This window comes from Giraffa tippelskirchi, chromosome 6, assembly GCF_054371585.1.
Source record: "Giraffa tippelskirchi isolate mGirTip1 chromosome 6, T2T-mGirTip1v1.2.pri, whole genome shotgun sequence".
Taxonomy (NCBI): Eukaryota; Metazoa; Chordata; class Mammalia; order Artiodactyla; family Giraffidae; genus Giraffa; species Giraffa tippelskirchi.
In genome coordinates, this window is record NC_137280.1 from 61,112,907 (window position 1) to 61,136,843 (window position 23,937).

At 43.9% G+C, this 23,937-nt stretch overlaps 1 protein-coding gene across 4 annotated transcripts in view; it reads right to left on the minus strand.

The window, feature by feature from the left end:
* Window positions 1-23,937, minus strand: part of ANXA13 (annexin A13) — a 55,305-nt gene that overhangs the window by 19,822 nt on the left and 11,546 nt on the right. For 2 of the 4 annotated variants that reach the window (XM_081498945.1, XM_081498944.1), the window contains exons 3-4: window positions 11,169-11,286; window positions 2,875-2,969 (exon numbers count right to left, since the gene is read on the minus strand). In XM_081498945.1, coding sequence (XP_081355071.1) covers window positions 2,875-2,969; window positions 11,169-11,286 — 213 coding nt within the window. Of the gene's footprint in view, window positions 1-2,874; window positions 2,970-11,168; window positions 11,287-11,510; window positions 11,617-23,937 lie in introns of those variants that run through there. The other 2 variants (XM_081498946.1, XM_081498947.1) reach the window with 2 other exon arrangements.

Genomic DNA, 23,937 nt, shown 5'->3' on the forward strand with positions numbered 1-23,937 from the left:
TCACGAGTAGACTGCCTGTACCTACCTGCCTCCCTCTGACTAGATGGCTTAATGAGAAAAGGGTCAAGAATGAACATTCAGTCCAGCTAGAGTTGTCGATATCCCAACTGAAATGAAGGACCTCAAAGCAGGACTTTCATGCAGAGAGACAGCTCCGTGTGGATCAGACTGGAAGCCAATAGACCAAGCTACAGCAGAGTGGGCCTGGCTACTCAGCTCCATGCATGATGGCTAACAACACAGTCATGGAGTTCTGTGACCTCGAAATGTGCTTAATTTCACCATCTCTCAGTTTCCTTCTCTGAAGAATAGGGAGACTCGTTTCCTAGGGTTGTTGGGAGAATTAAATGAGACAGTCCTTGTAGACACTGAACACAGTGCCTGGCACATTTTCGATGTTCAGTCGGTGATTATCGTTGTTGCTGTTATTATTATTCTATGTTGATGAAACTTTCAGAGAGAAGGCAAATCAACTATTTCTCAAGTGAACCTTTGAGTTCCAGATCTGGGAGAAAAACCCAGAAGATTTTTGTCCAAGGCCCTCGGATCTGCTGCCTCAGTAGTGGGTTGTGATGTTGATATTACTGGCTCCATCCCATGGCAGTTGCTGCATCTAACCCTGACCTTGTGAAGACAGGTCTCTGGTCAGTGCTCTGGTGTGGATTCACCCAAAGACTGGAAATCTTTTTTCAAGTCAGACGGACATTATATGGGACTGCAGAGAAGAGAGATTCCAGCTGCCTGTTCTTAGAAGCCACAGGCATGAAAACAAACCCCTGTGTGTTTACATTCTATTTGGACACAGGAGCCAGCTCAGGATACCTCGGCTCTAACCCTGGTTTCCTGCTAACTAGCTGTGTCCCCTTGGGATGCTTATTCTCTTTGGAGCTCAGTTGACTTGAGGATTTAGATTTGTTTGTCTCTAATGTCTTCCAGGGCTTCCCTGGTGGCTCAGTGGTAAAGAATCTGCCTACTGATGCAGGAGATGCTGGTTCAATCCCTGGGTCAGGAAGATGCCCTGAAGGAGGAAATGGCAACCCTCTCCAGTATTCTTGCCTGGAGAAACCCCATGGACAAAGGAGCCTGGCAGACTACAGTCCATGGGGTTGCAAAACAGTTGGAGATGACTGAGCAACAGGAAAACAATGACAAGGGATGTCTTCTAGCTTTGTGATATGATTCTCAATCACCTCTTTGGTGGTCTCAGCCATCTGATACACAGCTGAGAATTGGAAAGTAAAAAAAAAATGATTGGCAGATGTAGGTATTGCAGATTTTGTGCTAGAATATGCCCACTTTAACAGAGCCCTAGGTTCTGATTTTGAACCTGTTTACTTTTATTTTACTGCTTCCTAAGTGGCACAATGATCAAGAATACTCCTGCCAATGCAAGAGACACAATAGACACAGGTTCAGTCCTTGGGTAAGGAAGATCCTCTGGAGGAGGAAATGGCAACCCACTCCAGTATTCTTGATGAAAAATCCCATGGAGAGAGGAGCCTCATGGGCTACAGTCTGTTGGGTTGCAAAGAGTCAGACACGACATAGTGCACACACACACTCTTATTTTACACCAAAGCTGAAGAAGCATGTGTCTGACTTTCCATATTAGCAGGATAGAAGTAGACACAGTGCTTGAGGGGCTGCTACTACAGTCAGCACACTGACAAGGATGAAAGTTCAATGTCATTCAATTCCATTTAAAGCAGCTAAACTGAAGCTTCACTCATCTTCACCAGTGTCATCAGTGAATGACATTGACAAGCCTCATTGTGAGGAGAGAAGCAGGAAAAACTACAAAAGCACAGCTGTCTGGACCACTTAATGTAGAAATAAACTGCTCCTCTTCTTATGGCAATGGATTCTCCAGAAGTGATGGCTGGCCCTGGAGATGGAAGACTTAGACTCGAGGGCTGGTTCTTTCTCTTACTAAGTGTGTGGTTGTGTATCAGTCATTTAAGTAGATGAGCTCCACTTTCCTCTCTGTAAGATGGAAACAGCCATCCCTATCAGGGCTTCCCTTTGCTAGAAGGTGCCAGCATTCCCCCTGCCTGGTTTGCCCAGCAACCTGAGAAGGGAGGCAAATTTATCATTGTATTTGTGAGGAGACCAAGCCTGGAGAGAGGGTTGCCCATCCCCCACAGTGACAAATAAGGAAGAAAGTCCATTTCTATCTCTATATCTAATTATACATAGAATTATTGACACTGTAAAGATTTTCTAAATTTGGAATTAGAATGCACCATAATTAATATTTATTTTGTAAACTGATCATTCTAATGACATTAAGAAAGTGTTCAATTTTGTTCATGATATATTAATGAAGAAAATACTGTAGAAAGGCTAATGTATTCTTAAAGATTTCTGTACATAACACTATCAACAATAAGAATAAAAGAAATGTAAAGAAAGGAAAAGGTACTGATGCTTAATGAAACAGAGGGTGTTTTCGCTTTTTGGTTTTTTAGTTTTTGTAACAGTCATTTATGAAGAATTCTTGAAGACACCTGAATAAATGAAGGATTCTTATATAAAGACCCTCCCGCGAAAATGGATTTTCAAATTACTGGTCTATCTATAAGTTAATGTGTGGAATTAGTCCAAAAGAATGGGGGAAAATGACTGAGGGATTAATTTAAAAAGAAGTCAATTGAAAAAGCAATGAGTTAATATTGATTTTACAGGCTGTTAACAAGGCCATTTCAGTTTTTCTGAAGTCAATTAAAGCTCTAAATAGTTGTCTTATTTTGTTTCTCCTGGGCTAACTAGATAAAGCTTTAAAGGTATCCCTCACTGTCTTGGGAACATAAAGGAAGCAGAAGAGACAGTTAAGACCAAGGCCATGTGCACGTGGCTGAAGACCCTTGGCATCACCTTGCCATATGTTGTCTTGTACTTTTGTTTTATTTGTTGCCTCTCATTCGATGTCCTGCTTGATAAGATTTCAATGATGGCGGCTTCATCAGTTCCTAAAGTGCAGGAGAAAGAAACAAAACCATAATGAGCAAGAAACAAGATGGAAGTTTATTTTAGTCCAGCTAGAGAAGCCAGGGTAGAGGTCACAGACTTTGGTAGAACCTAGATGGACCCTTTGACTTTAATAATCTTGTGCTGATAACTGTATTCTCTTTATTCACTTAACAAGTATCCACTGAGGTCTCACATTGCATAAAGCACAGTACTAGGCATTGTAGTGGAAAGAGGACAAATACGGTGTATCCCTTAATTTCATTCCTCAACATAAGTGTAAGAGAAATGAAAACTTATGTCCGCACAAAACTTGTATTCAAATGTTCACAGCAGCATCATTCATAATGATCAAAAGGTGCAAACCACTTGAATGTCCAACAGTGGATAATGGATAAATGAACCGTGCCATATTCATTTGGTGGAATATTACTTGGCCAGAAAAAGGAATGGAGTACTGATACATTTGACGATATGAATGGACCTTAAGCCCGTTACGGTAAGTGAAAGAAACCAATCACAGAAGATGAAGTATTATGATTCCATTCGTATGGAAGTCCAACATAGGGAAATCTATATTAAGAGAAAGTAGAACAGTGGCTGGAGGTGGGGTGGGCAGATGGGTTATAGCTCAAGTGTAGAAGGTTTCTTTTTAAGGTGATGAAAATGTTCTAAATTGACCATGGTGATGGTTTCATACATCACCACATTAAAAACAACTGAATACATTAAAAACAACTGAACTGAACACTTTAAATGGTTGAAATGTATGGTGTGTGACTTATACCTCAAAAAAAAAAAAAAAACTGTAAAAACAAATATGGTATGTTCCTTGGCCTCCAGGTACTTAAAATGGAGTGGAAGAGGTTGAGATAAAAGGCCCAAATTGCTACAATATCAAACCTATTCATAAACTTGTTAATTTCAGAGAAAAGTCCTAATCGGTAGCTTGAGGGGGTAGCTACCCCTTAAACTCATCTGAACCACACTTTTCCCCTGGTGCTCAAAGTAATCCTTGTTCATCATAGGTGAAAGTGAAAGTTGCTCAGTTGTGTCCAACTCTTTGCCACCCCATGGACTGACTATACAGTCCATGGAATTCTCCAGGCCAGAATACTGGAGTGGGTAGCCTTTCCCTTCTCCAGGGGATCTTCCCAACCCAGGGATTGAACCCAGGTCTCCCGCATTGCAGGCAAATTTGTGATCAATACCAAAACAATAATGACTAAGAAAGAAGGACAGTGTATCCTTTTTAGAACCTGGACACAGGATGGGAAGGGGCTTCCCAGTAGTGGCTCTAGTAGTAAAGAACCCTCCTGCCAATGCAGGAGACATAAGAGATGCAGGTTCAATCCCTGAGTGGGGAAGATCCCCTGGTGGAGGCACGGCAACCCACTCCAGTATTCTTGCCTGGAGAGTCCCATGGACAGAGGAGTCTGATGGGCTACGGTCCACAGGATGGCAAAGAGTTGGACATGACTGAAGCAACTTAGCATGCGTGCACGCACAGAGTAGGAAAGATGTCCCAGGGGTTGCAGGTATGGGAATGAAAAAGACTATTTGATCAGCAAACCCTGAATTCAATTTCTTCAGACTGTATTCAAATCCTGGCTCCACCCTTAAACCACACGACAAATCATCAGATTCTGGAGCGTTCCTGCCTGTTCCTAGCCCTCCTCTCATGCCCACTGCCCGCGGATAGCGTGTGCTGGCAAGGACTTGAAGTGTTTGACTCTGGCACCAGCCCTCCTCGCTCTATTTGGAAAGTCAGTGCCGGGACTTAGACTGCACTGACCCAGGGGGTGGAGGGCTGTGTGCTGCTTCTAGGAAAGCCACAGCTCTGTGTCCGTGGACTGTTCGTGTAGTCTCAAGGACTAGTTCCACCTTTACAATTCCAGGAAGATCTAGCTCTTTGATTTCAGCTGGAGAAACAGAAAATTTTAGGATGAGCTCACTTGCAAAAATAGCGTTCGCTGCCTGCCTCATTCCGACTCACTCCCAAAGCTATTTCTGCTGTCCCTCCTCATTTCCTCCTGCAGCCTTGCGTCCAGAATATGTATGCAGTTACTTCCTCTGCGACATGAGGTCTTTTTAACCTCTAAGTGCCGGAAATCTCATCTCAGGAGGGATTTTTTTTTCTCATAAAAAAATCTCTGAATCTAACCCTTTCCTTTTTTTTTCCACGTGGGCTGTTCCATGGGGATCCTGCCTTACTCTTACCTTTTCTGGTCAGAATTTGCTGTCCTGAGTGGCCTTTCTGCTGAGCAGATCAGCCTGCTCACCCTTCTGCTTCAAATCATTCCATCTAGGCCCCTTTAAATCCAGAATAACAGCCTGGACTCGTTCCTCTGCCTGCAAGCCCTTATGTTAGCTTTGTGCCCCTCACCTTCACTCCCGTTCCTCCTTCAGAACTCAACTTGCTGGACTCTCCTGGGAAGAGATGGACACTCCTTTCTGGGTCCCTCCTATTGCCCTTCCTCCTCCTCTGTCCTGTCTCTGCCACCCCTCACTGCAAGTTCCATGGGAGCAGTGGGTGCTATTCATTGCAATCTCCACACAGAAGGCTCTCAGTATTCATCAGACCTGACTTGCTCAGTGAAGGAATGTTTAAATGCATGGGGACGTTTGCACTGCATTTTGACAGAGCTGGTCTCTGCATGGGTGTAAAGCTGTGTACTCTACTCAGGCGCTCCGTACGTAGCAAGTGATGTGATGTGTGTGTGTGCTTGTGTTGGACTCTTTTTGACCCTATGGTCTGTAACCCACCAGGCTCCTCTGTCCATGGAATTCTCCAGGCAAAAATACTGGAGTGGGTTGCCATTTCCTTCTCCAGAGGATCTTCCCGACTTGGGGATCGAAACCGCGTCTCTTGTATCTCCTGCATTGGTGGGCAGAATCTTTACCCCTCAGCCACCTGGGAAGCCCGTACGTAGTAGAGACCAATAGGAAATCCTCCGTTCTGATGCTACAGTCAACCCACATGTGCATAATTCAGGACAATTGAGTTAAAATTTTAAAAGTAAGGTTTTTAGGACTTTCCTTCCTGCAATACTTTTTAAAAGGAGAGCGAAGCAGTCTGGGGCTGGCCCAGCAGCAGCCTGGAGGTGGCAGGGAGCGACTGGAAGTGACTTGATTTCCCTCAAGCTCTTTGAGTCCGGGCATCGGGTTTATCTGGGGAACTGTTTCCTCTGCTGGACCAAGAAGCGGTTTACTAAACAGTGACCTCATCTTATATTTCACAGTATGTGTGTCATATAAGCAGTCTGTGCAGGGGAACAATTTCCTGTAAACATTTACAATGGTTTGAGGCACCAGGGCCAGTCCCCAGCGATTCTGGGAAAGACTTTTTTTTTTTTAATGAGGAAAGACACAGTAATTACACAGTCAAGGTCAGAACCCGGTGACCATCAGCCTCGGAGGGCCTCGGGCCTCCTGACTTTGGCTTTTCCAGCAATTTTCTGGGAAGACATGGAGCTGAGTTTCAGCAGTATGGTGGGGAGCTGAGTTTCTGCTGGGTTTGAAGCAACCTCCCTGTTACCCTCCCTGATGAGTGACCACTTCTCAACAGGCCCCAAAGTCAGCTCGAGCCACCCTCCAACAGCTCCATGGCAGCTTCTCCCTCCAAGACCCGTTTCTGTATTTTTCGGAAGGAGAAATGGCAAACACCCTTTTGCACTTCTGAGAGGATAATGAATGTTGGGGTCTGTGCTCTATTAGATTAAGGCATTATCTTCAGGAAGGCCCTGCTGGGATGGAGGTTCACAGAGCCCTGAGAGGAAGGCCTAACAGAGGGTCAGTGTCAAGGGTTTTGGGTTAACCAAGACCCAGACCAAGGGTCCAAGGTACTTAGGAGCCAGGGAAGCATAAGCACCAAAGAAGTGAAAAGGAAATTTGCCAGTTTAGCGTTATTTGGAAAAATCAATTATTATTTTATGGTATAGCATTCTTGTTTTTTTTATTTTAATTGGAATACAGTTGTTTTACAATGTTGTATTAGTTTCTTGTGCAGAAAAGTGAATCAGCCATACATATACACATATCCCCTCTGCCTTGGATTTCCTTCCCATTTAGGTCACCACAGAGTCCTGAGCAGAGTTTCTGTGCTACGCAGTAGATTCTCATTAGCTCTCTGCATTATATTGTTGTGTATATATGTCAATCCCAATCTCCCAGTCCGTCCCACCACCCCTTCCCTGCTTGGGGTCCATATGTGTGTTCTGTATGTCTGTATCTCTATTTCTGCTTTGCAAATAAGTTCACCAAAGGAGATCAGTCCTGGGTGTTCATTGGAAGGACTGATGTTGAAGCTGAAACTCCAATACTTTGGCCACCTGGTGAGAAGAGCTGACTCATTTGAGAAGACCCTGATGCTGGGAAGGATTGAGGGCAGGAGAAGAAGGGGACAACAGAGGATGAAATGGCTGGATAGCATCACCGACTCAATGGACCTGGGTTTGGGTGGACTCCGGGAGTTGGTGATGGACAGGGAGGCCTGGCGTGCTGCGGTTCATGGGGTCCAAAGAGTCGGACACGACTGAGCGACTGAACTAAACTGAACTGATAGCATTTTTCTAGAATCCACATATATGTGTTAATATACAATATTTGTTTTTCTCTTTCTGGCTTGCTTCATTCTGTATGACACACTCTAGTCAATCCATGTCTCTACAAATGGTCCAATTTCATGCTTTTTTATGGTTGAGTAATATCGAATTCTTATTATTTTGACTTTCATAGGTGGGTGAATGAATGGGAACACACATAACCTTTTTGATGCCTAGGGCCTCTAACCTCTCTCTATGCAATATAGTGGATGCATGTGGCTATTGAGGATGCAAAGTGTTGCTGGTTCAAGTTGAAATGTTCTAAGTGTAGAATATATATAGTCCTTTGATGACTTAATGTCAAAAATGGGATGTTAGGTATCTCATGAATAACTTTGATATTGGCTATCTGTTGAAATGATATTTTTAATACAGTATTGAGTTAATTAAAATATATTGTTAAAATTAATTTCACCTGCATTTTAAAATTTGGCTTCTCAAAAATTAAAAATGACCCGTATGTCTCACCATGATGGCTATTGGACAGCATGGCCCTAGACATTTAAATCCAGCCCTGGCAGGGCTGGTATAGCAATAAGACAGGTACGTGGTCTTACAGATGAGTTTGCCAATGATACAATTTTGCTTGGACTTACTCTTACTAATAGAGGTTGGAATTCTAGACCTTTATCCAAATGATGGTTTTTCAGGGTGGCTGTAGGTCCAATCACCCCATCCTCATTTCATAACTTTTTGACTTTGGGCAAGTATTTAACCTCCGAGACTTGGCATTCTCATCTGTTAAGTCATTACAGTACAACTTTACAGGGTTGTCGGGAGGTTACAAAAGATGATGTGTGTGTGTGGTACCCAGTTGAGCACTTGGCATGTAGAAGGGACTCTCCAACAGTCACCAGCACAAGAGTAGTCCCACCTCGTGGCCACACCCAAGTGGAGGGAGGAGGAGAACACAGCATGACTTTGACGTTCAGTAGGTGCTGCATCTGTGCTTGGTGAACTAAATTTGTGTGGTAGCTAAGATCTCAGGGATTTATCATAAACCACAGCTGATTCATCCCACACCCACTTCAGCCCCTGTCTCCAGCCCACATCCAGATGTCAGGCCCTCACTCAGGAGGCAGCAGGGAAACACCTGTGAGGCTGGCTCAGACCCTCAGAACTATAAACATCCTGACACTCGCAGGCAAGCATGCCTCCTGACAGCTGTTGTCCGAATATAAGATCAGCCAGCCAGGAAGTGAGCAAGGACCAGCTCCTCTCTGCTGAGCTTGCCTCCGATGCCCCCAAACCAAACAACCTGGTTGTCATCTTTCATTTCCAGCCCTCCCCCCTGATTTATTCAACAATACTTACTGTGTAGAAATCCCTTCTACTACTTCCTGCCACACTGTCTCCAACCCCAGCTCCTTTGAGACTTCAGCGTTTCTTGGGCAAGGTAGACTATTCAATAGTTGGATAGTTCCTTCTACAGAAGCAAAAGATGTCTTCCTAGAACTTCCACTGTGGATCCCAGGTCTTTCCCCTGGAGTCACATGAAAAGTTTAAACGGCCGTCTTCTACCACAATACCCATTCCTAGGAAAGTAAATCTCCACTAATTTACTTCTAAGTAAAATCTAGCACTTGTCTTCATAAAACATTATGCCAAGAGAAAGAAGCCAGACACAAAAAGCCACATATTGTATACGGTGAGTCCCCTACAGATGAACCTTCAAGTGTCGAACTTTCTAAGATGCGAACATGCATTCTATCGACGTCAGGTGTGAGTGAAATTGCAGCCTGCCCTCCGTCTCCTATTGCTGATGATCCTCCAACTCTACTGTCTCCCATCTCATCTCCCTCCTCCAGTCAGTATCTTTTCTATCCTGTTCACTCAATGCCCAGTCCCTGGATGCCGGCTCTTGTACTGTACTATTGTACTTCGCAAAGTACTGTAAGGTTAAAATGTTTTTCTTTATTTTTTGTGTTTGTTTTTATGTATTATGTGTGTGAAAAGTATTATAAATGTCTTACAGTACCGTGTAGACGATTGTGTTACTTGGGTGCCTAGGCTAACTTTGTTGGACTTAGGAACAAATTGGACTTATGAATGCACTCTTGGAATGGAACTCGATTAAAAGTAGGGGACTTACTGTAATGTTAGGTGCATGAAATGTCCAGAATAAGCAAATCCATAGAGAGAGAAAGTGGACCAGTGATTGCCTGGACCTGAAGGTGGAGTGGGAGTGGTTATGAATACATGTGGGGTTTCTTTTGGTTGATGAAAATGTTGTGAAATTAGAGGTGATGATTACAAAACCCTGTGAATATTTGAAACCCCATTAAATTGTACACTGCAAAAGGGTGGATTTTATGATATAGGAATTATATCACAATAAGAAAAAGAAACATTTGATAAAGCAGCTTTTGGATTCAGATGGTTTCTACCAGCTGTGTCTTCTCAGGCCTGACCCCACCCGTGGCCGCTGTGTGGCCGAGGTGGCTTAGCTGTGGTGTCTCTAAATTGTTGGCACTTGGAGGCAATGACAGAAATTGGTTCAATCCCAGGGCTCACTGCTTACTGGTGTTGTGTCTTTGGGTATGTTACTTAACTTGTCATGGCCTTTCCCCTCATCTGAAAAATGGACTTTTGTGAGAATAACTTAATGAGATTTTATATATAAAGTGCTTGGCTCAATGCCTAGAATATTAAAATCTTCCCAATAGGTGTAAGAAAGAAAATTGAGGAAATTCATCAGTCTTGCTCCTCTTTTTTCTCCCAAGCTATTGCTGTTACTTCCTTGTTCTCCTGGAACCCTTAATCAACAGGATCAACCTCAATGACTTCCTTGGGTTCCAGAGCCTCCTTTCATGTCCCCAGCACTAGGCGCTCTTTCCCTCATCCCACTTTGTTCCTGGGTTTGCCTTTCTCCTGATCTCTTGCTTGTTGTTGCTATTTAGTAGCTAAGTCATGCCCAACTCTTTTGGCACCCCATAGACTGTAGCCCTCCAGGCTTCTCTGTCCATGGGCTTTCCCAGGCAAGAACACCAGAGTGGGTTCCTACACCCTTCTCCAGGGGAATCTTCCTGATCCAGGAATTGAATCTGCATCTCCTCCATTGGCAGGCTGATTCTTTACCACTGGGCCAACAGGGAAGCCCAATCTCCTGCTTAGTCTCCCATTCTTGGCCTTGCACTTAGACCTGGATGTAAATAGCTGCTCCAGTGTGGCCCCTTGATTCTTGACCTTGGCCACCGTTTTGTCTCCACTTGTTCTGCTTCCAGATGAAGCTCCAGGTCCCTAATTCAGTTGTCAGAAGCCCCGACTCCCCACCATCTCCCATGAAAGACATCAGAGGGTTTAGATGACATTAGGATTGTAGAAACTACACTTCTCGTGAAGTTTCCCCCAACTCAAGTTCAAATTAAGTGTCATAATTTTCAATCTCTAGCTGTTACGTTGAATCCTGAAATGTAATAGGATCTGATAACTTTGAGAGCTTTTATAAAGGGAAACTTAAAAGCGATCAACTTAGCTTGAAAGATATTAATACGAGATAAGTGGGAGGTCATCTTCCTGAGATCGTTGGAAAGTCAGACATGAGATCAAGTTTAATCGGCTTCAGAAGTGAATGAGAAAGCAAAATATCTTTCATACCCATTCCTTTGCAGGCTTTGTTCAGCTTTTTGGCATCTCGATCGGCATCAAAATGCTGATGACTTTTTGCTTTGGTATCTCGACCGGCATCCAAGCCCTGATGACTTTTCCCTTTGGCCTAGAAGAAAAAATAATTGCAAAGGTGAGTGGACAATTTGTTGTTGTTGTTCAGTCATTAAGTTGTGTCTGACTCTTTGGGCATTAAAAATGATCTCTGGCTGAAAGTGGCAGCTAAAAGGAAGACCAAGCAGACACCCAGATGAGGGAACAGCTGCCGCTGTACACATGGGTACATGCGGAAATCAGCTGGGGAAGCTCTGGCCACAGAGAGACGGCTGGTACCTCCTGGAGCCAGCTGGACTCGGATGCCCACAGAGAATGCGCCCCTTTGTTCTCAGGGACAATCAGCCTGCTCAGCTCTGGGAGGAGCAATTTTCTCATCAACTCCTCCTCTGTATGTCTGTCTCTGAAACAGAGAGTAATACAGTGGGCCATTGTCTTGGAATGCTGGTTTTTCCCCTTTGCCTTGAGACACAGCCTGTCTAGGGAAGAGTTGCTGCCTGCCAGAAACTGAGGATTCGAGGATCTTATTACAGATCCATTTTGTAAGCTGGGCTAAAGCTTTACCATTCACACAATGAGAGACATACTATTTAATTTGTCAGAGATAACCCCATGGAACAAAACAGAGGTATAGGTTTTTACTGATCCTGGGGAAGAGAAAGTTCTGTATATATACTAATCTAATGTTTCCCATATTTTAGTCATTGGCATAGTATATCCACTAAATGTCCGCAGCTATTTAGGTCTACATTATTATTATTTGTGTATTATTTTTCTCTCAATTGACCTAGTTTGTTTTGCTTACAATTATTTTCCAGAAAGAAACTTTCTGTTAGCACTGAAGTGGAAAACCAGTGTTGCTTGCTTAAACAGAAGGTAAACATAAAAAATCAGTGCATCGCTATTAAAAATTTAAAGACATGAGGTTCATTGCAGTTATGCCATGAGTAGCTTTGAACACACCCTGGGTTTTCTCAGCTCTTTGTCTCTCCTCAGAGACCTTCTTTAATGACAAGTGTCACTTATTTGCCATCTTTCCAGGGAAGTTGACTTAAGTGTTACTGTCTACACTCCCCAATTCTCCTCTCCCTCCTTTCATTTCTGTGGGTGCCTATTGGGAATGAGCAGTGAACCACATAAAGCACAGAGGAGGAGTTGCATTCATCTGCCTGGCAGCCCTGTGTCCTTTGAGGATTTCCCCTCCCCTATTTCATGCAGTCTCACTGGGGCTGGCAGTCATGAGGCTTGAGCCCCATCGTCCTGCCCTTGGGTGGACACACACCCTGTCACTCAGGCAGTAGTGACTGGTTCCGGAGTGGGGATATAATCCAAGCAGGATCAGTTAGAAATTTTCCTGGTTTGATATATAGATATTGGGAGAGAGATGTCTCTCCCTGCTGCATTTGCTAAGCTGACTGAGCGTGAGTATAGGGCGTGTTGGTGGCCATGTTGTCCACTCCAGGAAGGAAGCATGGGTTTGGTATGAAGCAAAGCAGAGGCAATAATAGCGGAAATACGGAGAGAGAGATTGAGACTATAACTAGGGACTGGAGGAGGGCTGACTTTTAGGTTTTGGTTAATGGAGAATCATATAATTTTAGAGCCAAAGGGATATCAGGGCCCCCTATCACCCCATTGCCTTTTGGAATGTAGTGTATAGCCCATCTCCCCCCCCACCTATTTTTTGGCAACCCCGTGTGACATGAGGGATCTTAGTTCCCTGAACAGGGATCGAACTCATGCCCCACTGCAGTAGAAGCACTGTGTCTTAACCCCTGGACCTTTAGGGAAGTCCCACCTGGCCCATCTTAAAGTATCTATTCCTGAAACAAGCTGGAGAGGGACTCATATTTCTTGACCAACTGCGACATGCTAGATAACTCCTTCACTGCCAGACCTTTTTTCATGGGGAAGAGTAGGCGTTAGTCATCTGATTTACAGAGAAGGAAGCCTGGGTTCAGGCAGGTCAGAGCATCTATCTGTGGTCTTGCAGGATGCAGGTGTGCACCAGCTCAATTTGTCTCCTAAAGCCCATGCTCTTGTGTCTCCTGCACCACCTTCTGTGTGTGCGTGCTCAGTCACTTCAGTTGTGTTCAACTCTGTGCAACCCTATAGACTGTAGCCTTTCAGGCTCCTCTGTCCATGGAATTTTCCAGGCAAGAATACCAGAGTGGGTTGCCATGCCCTCCTCCAGGGATCTTCCCAACTCAGGGATCAAACCCATGGCATCCCCTGCATCTTCTGCATCGCGGGCAGATTCTTTACTGCTAAGCCACCTAGGAAGCCCTGCACCATCCTGCCTCACATCTAATTATGACTGGTACCGTCACATTCAGTGGAGGGATGGTGTGTCCCATTTTCCTTTCCCAATCTTTTGTTAGCTGTAAGAAAACTATCTGGCACTTAGGAAGGCTTGATGGCACGACCAGAAATATAATTTGTGGAGCTCAGTGCAAAATGAAAACGTAGGGCTCTTTGTTCAAAAGTGATTGAGAATTTCAAGTGCCATCAAAGCATTAAACCAAGAGCAGGGCCTTTGTAAGTGTGGGACCCTGTGCAGCTGCACGGGCTGCACACTGACCAAGCTCACCCCGCGCTTTGATCACATTCTAAAAGGACTGGTTCTCTGGGTGTGGGAGTGTGGGAAGGAGCAATCTCAAAGAAGTAAATTGTGTCTCTGCTTTTCATCAGGGGTATTATGGGTGGCTCAGGAAGCGAGGTAGAGTTGAACCAGAGCAGAAGAAATCTCCTAGTAACAAGCTGATTCATAAACAGTTCTGTAGGTCACTTTAGCTTCATCCGTGCAAGAATTCAGTGGAACTCTTATTATCTATCCCACTTCCCAACTGACAAGTTGAAACAGAGACGGGGGCTCTGTGAATGGTTCTGGTTATGCCTGAGGGTCCTGGCCGAGGGGTGGGGATGGGGAGGCGGGGCGGGGTCCAGGTGGGTTCACGCTTGCCCAGCTCTGTGCTGGCAGGCTGCTTCTCCCCCAGGGGGAGGCTTTTTTCCTCATTGGCACAAAGATGCTGCCAGGGCTTGCAGAAGCCATGAGGAGACTTGTTCAAGATCCCCTGGCCAGGTAACTGAGGAATTGGAGCCAGAGCTTTAACCAGGACTGTCTGGTAGTCAGCTATAGAATGCCATTTGGTCTTTGTTTTAGTAAGACAGTTCCATGATACAAATATCATGGAGTTCTAAGAGCAGAGGGATGTGAAAAGGAACCTCTGAACAGGGGCAGTTTGTTTATCCAAGACCAAAAAAGTAAAAATAAGTGTCCTTTAGGCCAAAATAATATTAATGTCTGAGCAAGGTCAGGGAACATGGTTGGGGGGAAAGGAGGCTGGTGGAGGGTGCATTGGGAGAGGGTTGAGCCACATGTCAGGAATAAAGATGATGTTGAGACTTCATTTTTTCCTTTACAACTAATGCAGTGTGTAAGTCTCTGTCAGACGTACGACTCTCAGCAAGGCAAGATAAAGTAACTGCCCCCTTCTAGGAATGACTCTTAGCCATCTTGGTTATCTTTCCTTATCAGAAGAGAATTCCATCTTATTCCTAGTTGTTTAGTCGCTCAGTCATGTCCAACTGTAGCCTGCCAGGCTCTTCTGTCCATGGGATTCTCCAGGCAAGAGTACTGGAGTGGGTTGCCATTTCCTTCTCCAGGAGATCTTCCCAACCCAGGGATGGAACCCATGTCTCCTGCATTGGCAGGCAGATTCTAACAGCAGGATGGGAAGGAATTGTGTGATGTGATTTTAAAAAGAAAAAGAAAACAGTCTGTTTGGAAGGAATCTTCCCCTCAGCATGGCTGGGATTGCATCTACAATGGCTGTATTCATCAGCCATGGCCAGTGTTGATGCAAGGGCTGTCCTTGGCTTGTTCCGATGAGCTGGGTAACAGCTTCTCTGGAATGTACACGGAGCAGACATTGGTCTTCCATGGTTCATTGTTAACGGGCAGGGCAGCTGACTCTGGGGCCTCGGGCCAATTTGCTCATCAGAAGATTTTGTTTTGAAACCTGAGGCCACTGAGCAGAACTTCCATACAAAGCAGGTCTGCAGGAATGTGAACCAGACACAAAATGGCAATGCAGGAGACCCCAGGATGGGGACGGAAGGTTGAGTTTGTGAGGACTGAGGCAAACACATGGTTATTCTACCTGCTTTCTACTACAAGGCATCAAAGAGCTGGGGCAACATTCCTTTTTTGTTTCGTTTTTTAAATAGCATTTGCACTGACACTCAGGAGACACATAAAAAAGACATGATGCTAGATGTTAGTAAAAATGATTACAGAGTCTGGGTTTGAGGCCGCATAGATTCAAGTTTGAATGTGATCCTGTCCCTTTGCAGCCATGTGAACTTGAGCCAATTAAACTCGAAGCCATTATTTCCTCATCTGTAAAATGGAGGCAGTGTCTGCCTTCTGAGATCAGAGACTTACTTGAGATAACACTTCCAGTGCCAGATAATTAGACAAGCCACAGACATGTTAGTCCTGTCTCTGCTACTTTGGGCAAACTCTTTTTTTTTTGGCTTGTAGTGATAGTTAGACTTTCAATTCAGTGTATTTTGACTTGGCAAATTTGGAAGGTATACACATATTTTCTAAACTTGAAATTATGAGATTCTATTATCTATTTATTCGTCCATCCATCTATTATCTATCTTGCAATGCCCCAGAAGACATCATGTTTATAATAGGTAGCCACTGGGGATATGTTAATGGGCTTCCCTGGTTGCTCAGTGGTAAAAAAAAAATCCTCCTGCAATACAGGAGACACAGGAGACACGGGTTGACCCCTGGGTTGGGAAGATCCCCTGGAGGAGGACATGGCAACCCACTCCAGTATTCTTGCCTGGAGAACCCCATGGACAGAGGAGCCTGGAGGGCTGCAGTTCATGGGGTCTCAAAGAGTCGGACAAAACTGAAATGACTTAGCACACATGTACAGGGATATAATAGCCAACTTTAAGAACACAGCTTTCTAGTCATACTGGATTTGAATCCCATGGGGACTGCTTATTTCCTCTGTGACCTTGGGCAAGTTTGGGAAACTCTCTGTGCTGTGACTTCCTCATGGCAAAATGCAGATAATATCGCCTATCTTGTAGGTCTCCTGTGAGAGTTCAAGTAAGTCATTCATGCAAAGCATCTGAAAAGAAGCCTAGCAGAGGGCATGTGTTCAATAAATGTAAAAAATATTTGTGGAAGGCAGATCAGCCGTGACCTTTCTAGAACATTCTAAACCTTTCCTGCTTGAGGGGTTTTCACCTTGTAAATGGCTCTCTAAGGGTCAGTTTTTCACTTATCACCTGCAATGTGGCCCCAGAGTTCTAAGCATGCACTTCCCTGGGGGCAGTAAAGTGGTTAAAAATTCAGGCTGTGTGGAGTCCAGGTGATCTGGGCTGACACCATAAGCACATTCTGGCCAGCATGACAGTTTGCACCCACTAGTGTGAAGGTCCCATTGAGATACAAGGCTGGTGCAGAGCCAACCATTGCACTGCTCAGGCCAGGCTCAAAATGAAGCAAATACTTCTAACACTACAGACAGCACTGCCTGGTACATGATTCCTATGGGAGATTTTTGTTTTTTTCTTTCTTGTCTACATGTCACTTTTCTGTGTTTTCATGTCCTTGCATCTAAAACAGGGACACCAAGGATCCATTTTTCTGGAGGAAGGATGCAAAGAAAGAAAATCGATTCTAGGAGCCTAGGAAGCAATGCCACCTGGGCAGAAAGAATGTTGAAAACATCACTCTGAAATGACTCAGGTTTAGCACATTGATTGCCCAGGAGGAAAGGTAGCTCTCTATTGAGTTTTGACTTATTTATCAAGTTTTGATATCTCTATTGAGTTTCCATAGCCTCAGCCAGAAAGATGGAAGGGAGGAACAGACACCCAAAAGCTTCTGACCCCGTGCAGTTCAAGCAAGGCTTAACTCTTATGATCAAGAGGTAATATTTTATGAAATCTTCCTCTAGCTCCCAGTAAACTCAGGCGATAGAGCGTGTTAAAACAAGGGATATGGTTTGCAAATTGGTTGCTCTATGCATTATATCATAACTAAGATTTTCCAGATAGTTCACCCAGCCTGAGTACACTCATATTTAAATACACTCCTACTCATCAGTAGGTATAACCTGCTTAGGTGACCTGATCTTCTCTTTGGTTAACATCAAGACTGGAAAATAAGAACACACTGTCTCATGAGAGACATGTGAATTCATTAAAAAGCAATGTACTGTAGGCAAATTAGACTATCCTCTAGTAGTTCCTCCCCTTTCACCTGCTTCCTTGCCTCCCTTCTCTTTTTCCTTTTCCTTCTTCCCTTTTCTCCTTCCTCCTCCGATTTTTCTTCCCTCCTCTTCCTTCAACAAACAAGTGCTGAAGATCTATTATGTGGCAAGCACTACCCCAGGTGAGGGGGACTCAATGGGTCTATTAACTGTAGTCCCTGCCCTCAGGGAAATAAACACAGAAATAGATCAATGACCATTGCCTTATGATATGTAAGCACTTTGGCTGCAAACAGCTGAGAGGAGAAAGAGGAATTTCTATGGAGAAGTGGACATTTGTGCTGGCTCTTCAAAGATGAATAGGAGTTAGGCAAGCGCAAAAAGGGGGGAAGGGGAAGGGTGGAAATGGAAAAAAAGGGGCAGTCCAGGGAGAAATTATAGCATGGTGCTTCCTGGGTCTGTGAGCATGCGTGCTTCCTGTGACCTGTGACAGCGCTGCTGCAGAACAAGCATGATCTGAATGTGACATAAAGACAAAATGTGAACTTGGGAATCAGTCCCACTGTGTTCAGTTACGCTTTGCCCCTTGCTAGTTGTAGGCCTGCAAGCAAGCTGACACCTCTGTCCGAGCCTTTCTTGTCTCATCTTCACAGCGGGGCGGCACCAGCTCACCGTCGCGCAGCGGGGCGGCACCAGCTCACCGTCGCGCGTGCTTTAGCTGTGGTCATATTCAGGGTGCAGTCGCACCATACCAGGTTACAGTCAGCACACGGACGGTGGCACGTAGGAGGTGGGGTGCTGGGTGACAGAAGGATGTAAGGGTCATTTGTAAACTCTGAAATATTATCAAAATGTAATGGGAGTGGCATTTGGATTGTTTGCTCTTTCCAGCGCTGTTCTCCAGAAGCCTTTGCTGTCTGCAGTCTGCTGGGTAAATATTTAAAAGTGGTTGCTTGGTATCGAGACTCTGAGACAGGAAGTCTCCGAGGTAGAGCTGGGGAGCAGAGGGCAGAGGGCTCACTGTACACTGATCTGAAGAGGCCTGCTGTGTGAGCTGAGGTGGAATCAGGAGGGGATGGGGAAGATTAGTAACAAGGGGCGGGATTATGGCCTGTGCTTATTAAACAGGAGCAAAATGAAGGCTGGGTTGGGGAGACCCTCAGACGCGCCTGCACTCTCCTCAGCGTTAGCAAGACCATTGCCATGCTGGTTTACGATACCTTGAGTGGATGTTGGCCATTTGGGCTAAACTTGCCTTGTACAGAGTTGGGGCAACTGAGGTTCACTTTGGGTCAGAAACTTCCTTCTGATCACATAGGCAACCGCTCCACCGCCCACCTGCTTCAAGATATCTGCCTTTGAATCTGATGTGATGCGGGTTCTCTCTTTATCCTTTCAAAGTCTCTGTTTTCCCATCTGCAAGATGGTAATAATAGTTCTCTCTCTTGTGGGTTGTTAAGAATATGGGTCAAAAGTGCTTAGCAGGATACTCAGCATGTGGTAAGGGCTCAGTATTATTTTTAGCACTTTCTTCTATCTTGACCTGATTCCTGCTGTGTTGAACAAGCCCCTGACATGGTGCTTTGTATGCCAGCTTTAAAATAGCTCATTACATAATTTTGTCCAGAAACCATTTTGTACTTGTAGCTAAGTAGTAGCAGGAGCTGAGAGTTTAAGAGAAATTTATGGGAGAAACATTTCAAGTTGAGAATGACAGCTGAATATAACATACTTACTATATGTCCAGCACAGGTCCAAACAATTTACATATACTCACTCAGTCTTCACAACAACCCTGTGAGGTAAGTATTGTTACCTCCTATTTTGCAGATGAGGAAACCAGAGTACAGAGAGGTTAATTAATTGCCTGAGGTCACACAGCTAGTAAGTGATGGAATTCAAACCTACAGAGTCTGAATCCAGAAACTCTACTTTTGACTTCTCATCAACCAATTTTTTGTCCCTGTCAAAATTGTTTATTTTAAAAAAAGTTTAATGGTAGAAAAGCTCATTTCAACTCTTAAAACGCTAGTTTTTAAAAGTAGAAACATCAGTGGAAACCTGTGACTGGTCAGCTGACCAGGGAAGCTGAGGACCATGTGCATGGCCATGGGGTCAATAAATGTTCCTGATGATGAGTCAATAGGAAGTGAAATGAAAAATAAAGGCCAGTTATCACTATTTGCAAGGCAAAAGGGAAAGCCTCTCCCAGGGCAAAGTGTGTGTGCAGGCCAGACGTTATTGTCAAAGTCTGCTCCCAATATTCCTTCTAAGTCAAATGGAATTGTATTTTCAGCTTCTTTTCTGTAAAGTGGAACCAATACCTACCGTACCCAGCAGAATCTCAGGAAGACAAAATAAGACAAATGGTGTTCACAGTGACAATGTGAATATCATTCACCATAGCCAGGATTTAGAAACAACCTATGGGGCTTCCCTGGTGGCTCAGATGGTAAAGAATCTGCCGGCAATGCAGGAGACCTGGATTCAATCCCTGGATTGGGAAGATCCCATGAAAAAGGAAATGGCAACCAACTCTAGTATTCTTGCCTGGAGAATTCCATGGACAGAGAAACCTGGCAGGCTACAATCCATGGAACTGCAAAGAGTCAGACATTACTGAACGATTAACACTTTCACTTTTCATGTGTCTGTCAGTGGATGAATCGATAAAGAAGATGTGGCAGATAGCTAGCTAGCTAGCTACCTAAATAGACAGACAGACTTGAGATATTATGTCAAATATATGTATATATATATATACATATATATAATGGAATATTATTCAGCCTTGAGAAAGAAGGAAATCCTGTTATTTGCAACAACATGGATGGATCTTGAGGGCATTATACTAAGTGAAATAAGTCAGAGAAAGATAAATACTGTATGATATCACTTATATGTGGAATCTAAAAAAGCTGATAGAAACAAACACTAGAATGGTGGTTACCAGGGACCAGGGGAAAAGGAAAGAGGTTAGCTAAAGAGTACAAACTCGCAGTTGTAAGATGAATAAGTTCTGGGGATCTAATGTATAGCATAGTGGTTATAGTTAAATAATATTGTATTATATACTTGAAAGCTGCCAAGAAAGTATCTTAAATGTCCTCACAACGAAAAAGAAATGGTAACTACATGCCATGCTGCAGGTATTAGCTAACGCTATGCTGGTAATCATTTTGCAATATGTAAGTGTATCAACTCAACACATGGTACACTTTAAACTTACATAATGCTATACATCAGTTTATTTCAATAAAGCTGAAGGGACTTCCCTGGGGGTCCCGTGATTAAGACTGTGCTTCCACTGCAGGGGGCACAGGTTCAGTTCCCGATTGGGGAACTAAGATCCCACATGCCACCATGGCATAGACATAAATAAATAAATAGCAAAGATTATGTTTTTAGAAAAATAAAACTGGGGAAAAAAAGAGAACATGTGAGGACTGGGGAGAGCGCTTTCATTGCAGTGATGAGAGTTGGCCAGGGAGGGACTGACTTTTCTGACCTGCTCCAACAGGCTCCCAGGACTCTTCCTCCTCTCCCCTTCTCATCCCAAGTCTTCCAGTTACCCCTTTTCCTGCTAATAAGACATCTTGCCATAGGGATCATCGTTGAAGGACTACAGTGTGCCAGGGAACTGAATTTTAGCAGAGGCATTGTGAAGACTGAGAAGGCATGAGGCCAGCCGCAGGACCAGTTTCTGATGTTTACCCCCTTGGAGTGACTGCTTACCAGCCTGATGAATTATCAGACATTGTCACAGGTAAAATGTCACTTCTCTCTGCCTGACAGAATCTGCAAAAACAACTGCTGGTTTGTCTTACTCGCCAGGGGCCTGTCCATGTGAGGCAGGGGAAGCAGAGGGTGGATGCTGTGATGGATGGGTTCCTCCCTGTCCTGCCTGAGCCTGCAGAAGGCCAGAGGAGCTTAGAGATGGACAGCAGGGAGCCTCGTGTCCCTTTGTTTTTTAAACACCTGGTTGCCCACCGTTGATTCTATGGGCAACAGAGGAGAATGGATCTACTTAAGGAAATTTACTAAAGCCTCATCTTCTCTCTGAAACTGTCCTGACCCTCCTGGAAAGAAATGAGGATTTTCTGCCAGTGGTGGGCTGGCACTGAGGCAAACAACCGTTTGACTGCCCAAGATGGAGGGTTTCCTGGGAAATTTGGGTTTTCAGTGCTAACACTGGGACAGTCCAGGTGAACCAGGATAGGTGGTCACCCTAGCTGAAACTGACTGTGCAAGTTTGCAATAGCCAGCATGTGCACACACAAATGACTGAGTCCTATTAAATCTGAATCATTAAGATATATGTATATACTAGGTATGGGCTTCCCAGGTGGCTCAGTGGTAAAGAATCTGCCTGCCAATGCATAGGAGACGTGGGTTTGATCTCTGGGTTGGGAAGATCCCCTAGAGAAGGAAATGGCAATCCACTCCAGTATCGTTGCCTGGATAATCCCATGGACAGATGAGCCTGGCAGGTTGCAGTCCATGGGGTTGCAAAGAATCAGACAGGACTAAGTGACTGAACATGCATGCAGATATACTAGGTATAGGTATTTTAAAAACTCTCCAGATAATTCTAATATGCAACCAAGGATGAAAACCACTGGTCTCATAAAAATTAAGAAATTTCCAACTGACGTTTCAATGAATGAGAAAGCTTTAAAAATATATACACTGAGTGTTTGTACAAGTAAGAAATCCTAGACTTTATCCAGGGTGCAAAAGATAAAGGGAAGAGTTTTATCAGAGATTCTTAGGGTAGAAATTCAACCAAGGGTTTTTCAAAGTGGATAACATGAAACACTGAAGATATTAAAACCCACTGGATTTCCAACTAGGAGAGGAGTTCCTTTTAAAATTCTCTCTAGATTCTTGTGAGTAGTCAGTCTTTGTCTGGTAATAGTATGTTTTTCATACTTTTCCAGTCCAGGAGCTGGCAAATTATAGACTGGGGCCAAATCCAGTCCATTATCTGTTTTTATAAATAAAGTTTTACTGGGACATAACCAACCCACTCATATCCATTTGGTCAATGATTGCTCCCGCACTACAATAGCAGAGTTGAGTAGCTGCAACAAAGGTTGTAAGGCTTCCCTGGTGGTTCAGCGGTAAAGAATCGGCCTGTAATGCAGGAGACACAGGTTCAATCCCTGGGTGGGGAAGATCCCCTGGGGAAGGAAAACAGCAACCCACTCCAGTATTCTTGCCTGGAAAATCCCATGGGCAGAGGAGCCTGGTGATCTATAGCCCATGGGGTTGCAAGAGCAGGGCACGACTTAGCGACTAAACCATTACCAACAACAAAGATTATGTGGCCCAGAAAGCCTCAAATAGTTACTTTGCAAACACCTTCTCTATTTTATAAAAACAAGTGTTTTTTATCAGAAAACAAAGGACAGAATCTGAGCCTTTGGATGACAATAGTATTTAGTTTGAGTTTAATACACTCTTCTCACTTTTTGTATTTATGTCAACTGATACTACTTTCCCATTTATGGTATCAATACACAGTTTCTTTTTAAGATAAATTTGTGTCAAAAAGATGAGTGGATTTAAAGAAAATAGTTAGAACTATTAATAAAACATGTGGCACAAGTATTTGGAAATATTCCAAAAGGTCACACTTAAGTGTGAAGTCTGGGAAACATTGTTCAATGTATCCAATCACCTCATTTTACAGATACACTGAAGCTTGGTGGTGAAGTCATCTGCCCAGAGTCACTTACTCGATTGTGGAAAAAAACTGGATTCCTCTGTCTAAGGACAATGTTCTTTTACCCCTAACTGGCCACTCATTTGTACTTTGAAACCAGTTAGCATGAATGCAAAGTATTGTACTATTTAAAGTCAATGAATTTAGAGCTGGATACTGTCTTGGTGACATTTCCACAGATGCATTTAGTAGACACTGAGAGGCAATTTGAAACATGACAGAGGGGTCATTCACCTCTTTACACACGAATCTTGGGTGATTAGTGGCATATTGTTTCATTAAGTTGATTGCTTCTTGGCCATGGTTTCCTTGAAACAATAAGTTTGAGTAAAAGTCTTGCTTTTAAATCAAAATCCACTTGAATATTTGTCAGAACAAAAAGTTAAACTATTAAATAGAAAAAAACATATATAGCAGTGTACTATGTTGAGTATATTTAAGCACAGTTTCAATCTTACATGAATATTTGGTAATTTTTGCCATGCAGCTATTCCTCCATTTTAATTAGGACTTGCCGTGGTAAACTTTGAAGGGTGCTGAGAACCAGGGAGCTCTTTGTTCCTATTGATTCTCCCTTTCAAAGATGGAGTTTTAAAGTGATAGGTGTGACTATTAAAGGTTTGGCCATCACTCTGTTAGTGTTAGTCTCAGTCATGTCTGACTCTCAGCGACCCCATGGACTGTAGCCCACCAGGCTTCTCTGTCCATGGAATTCTCCGGGCAAGAATAC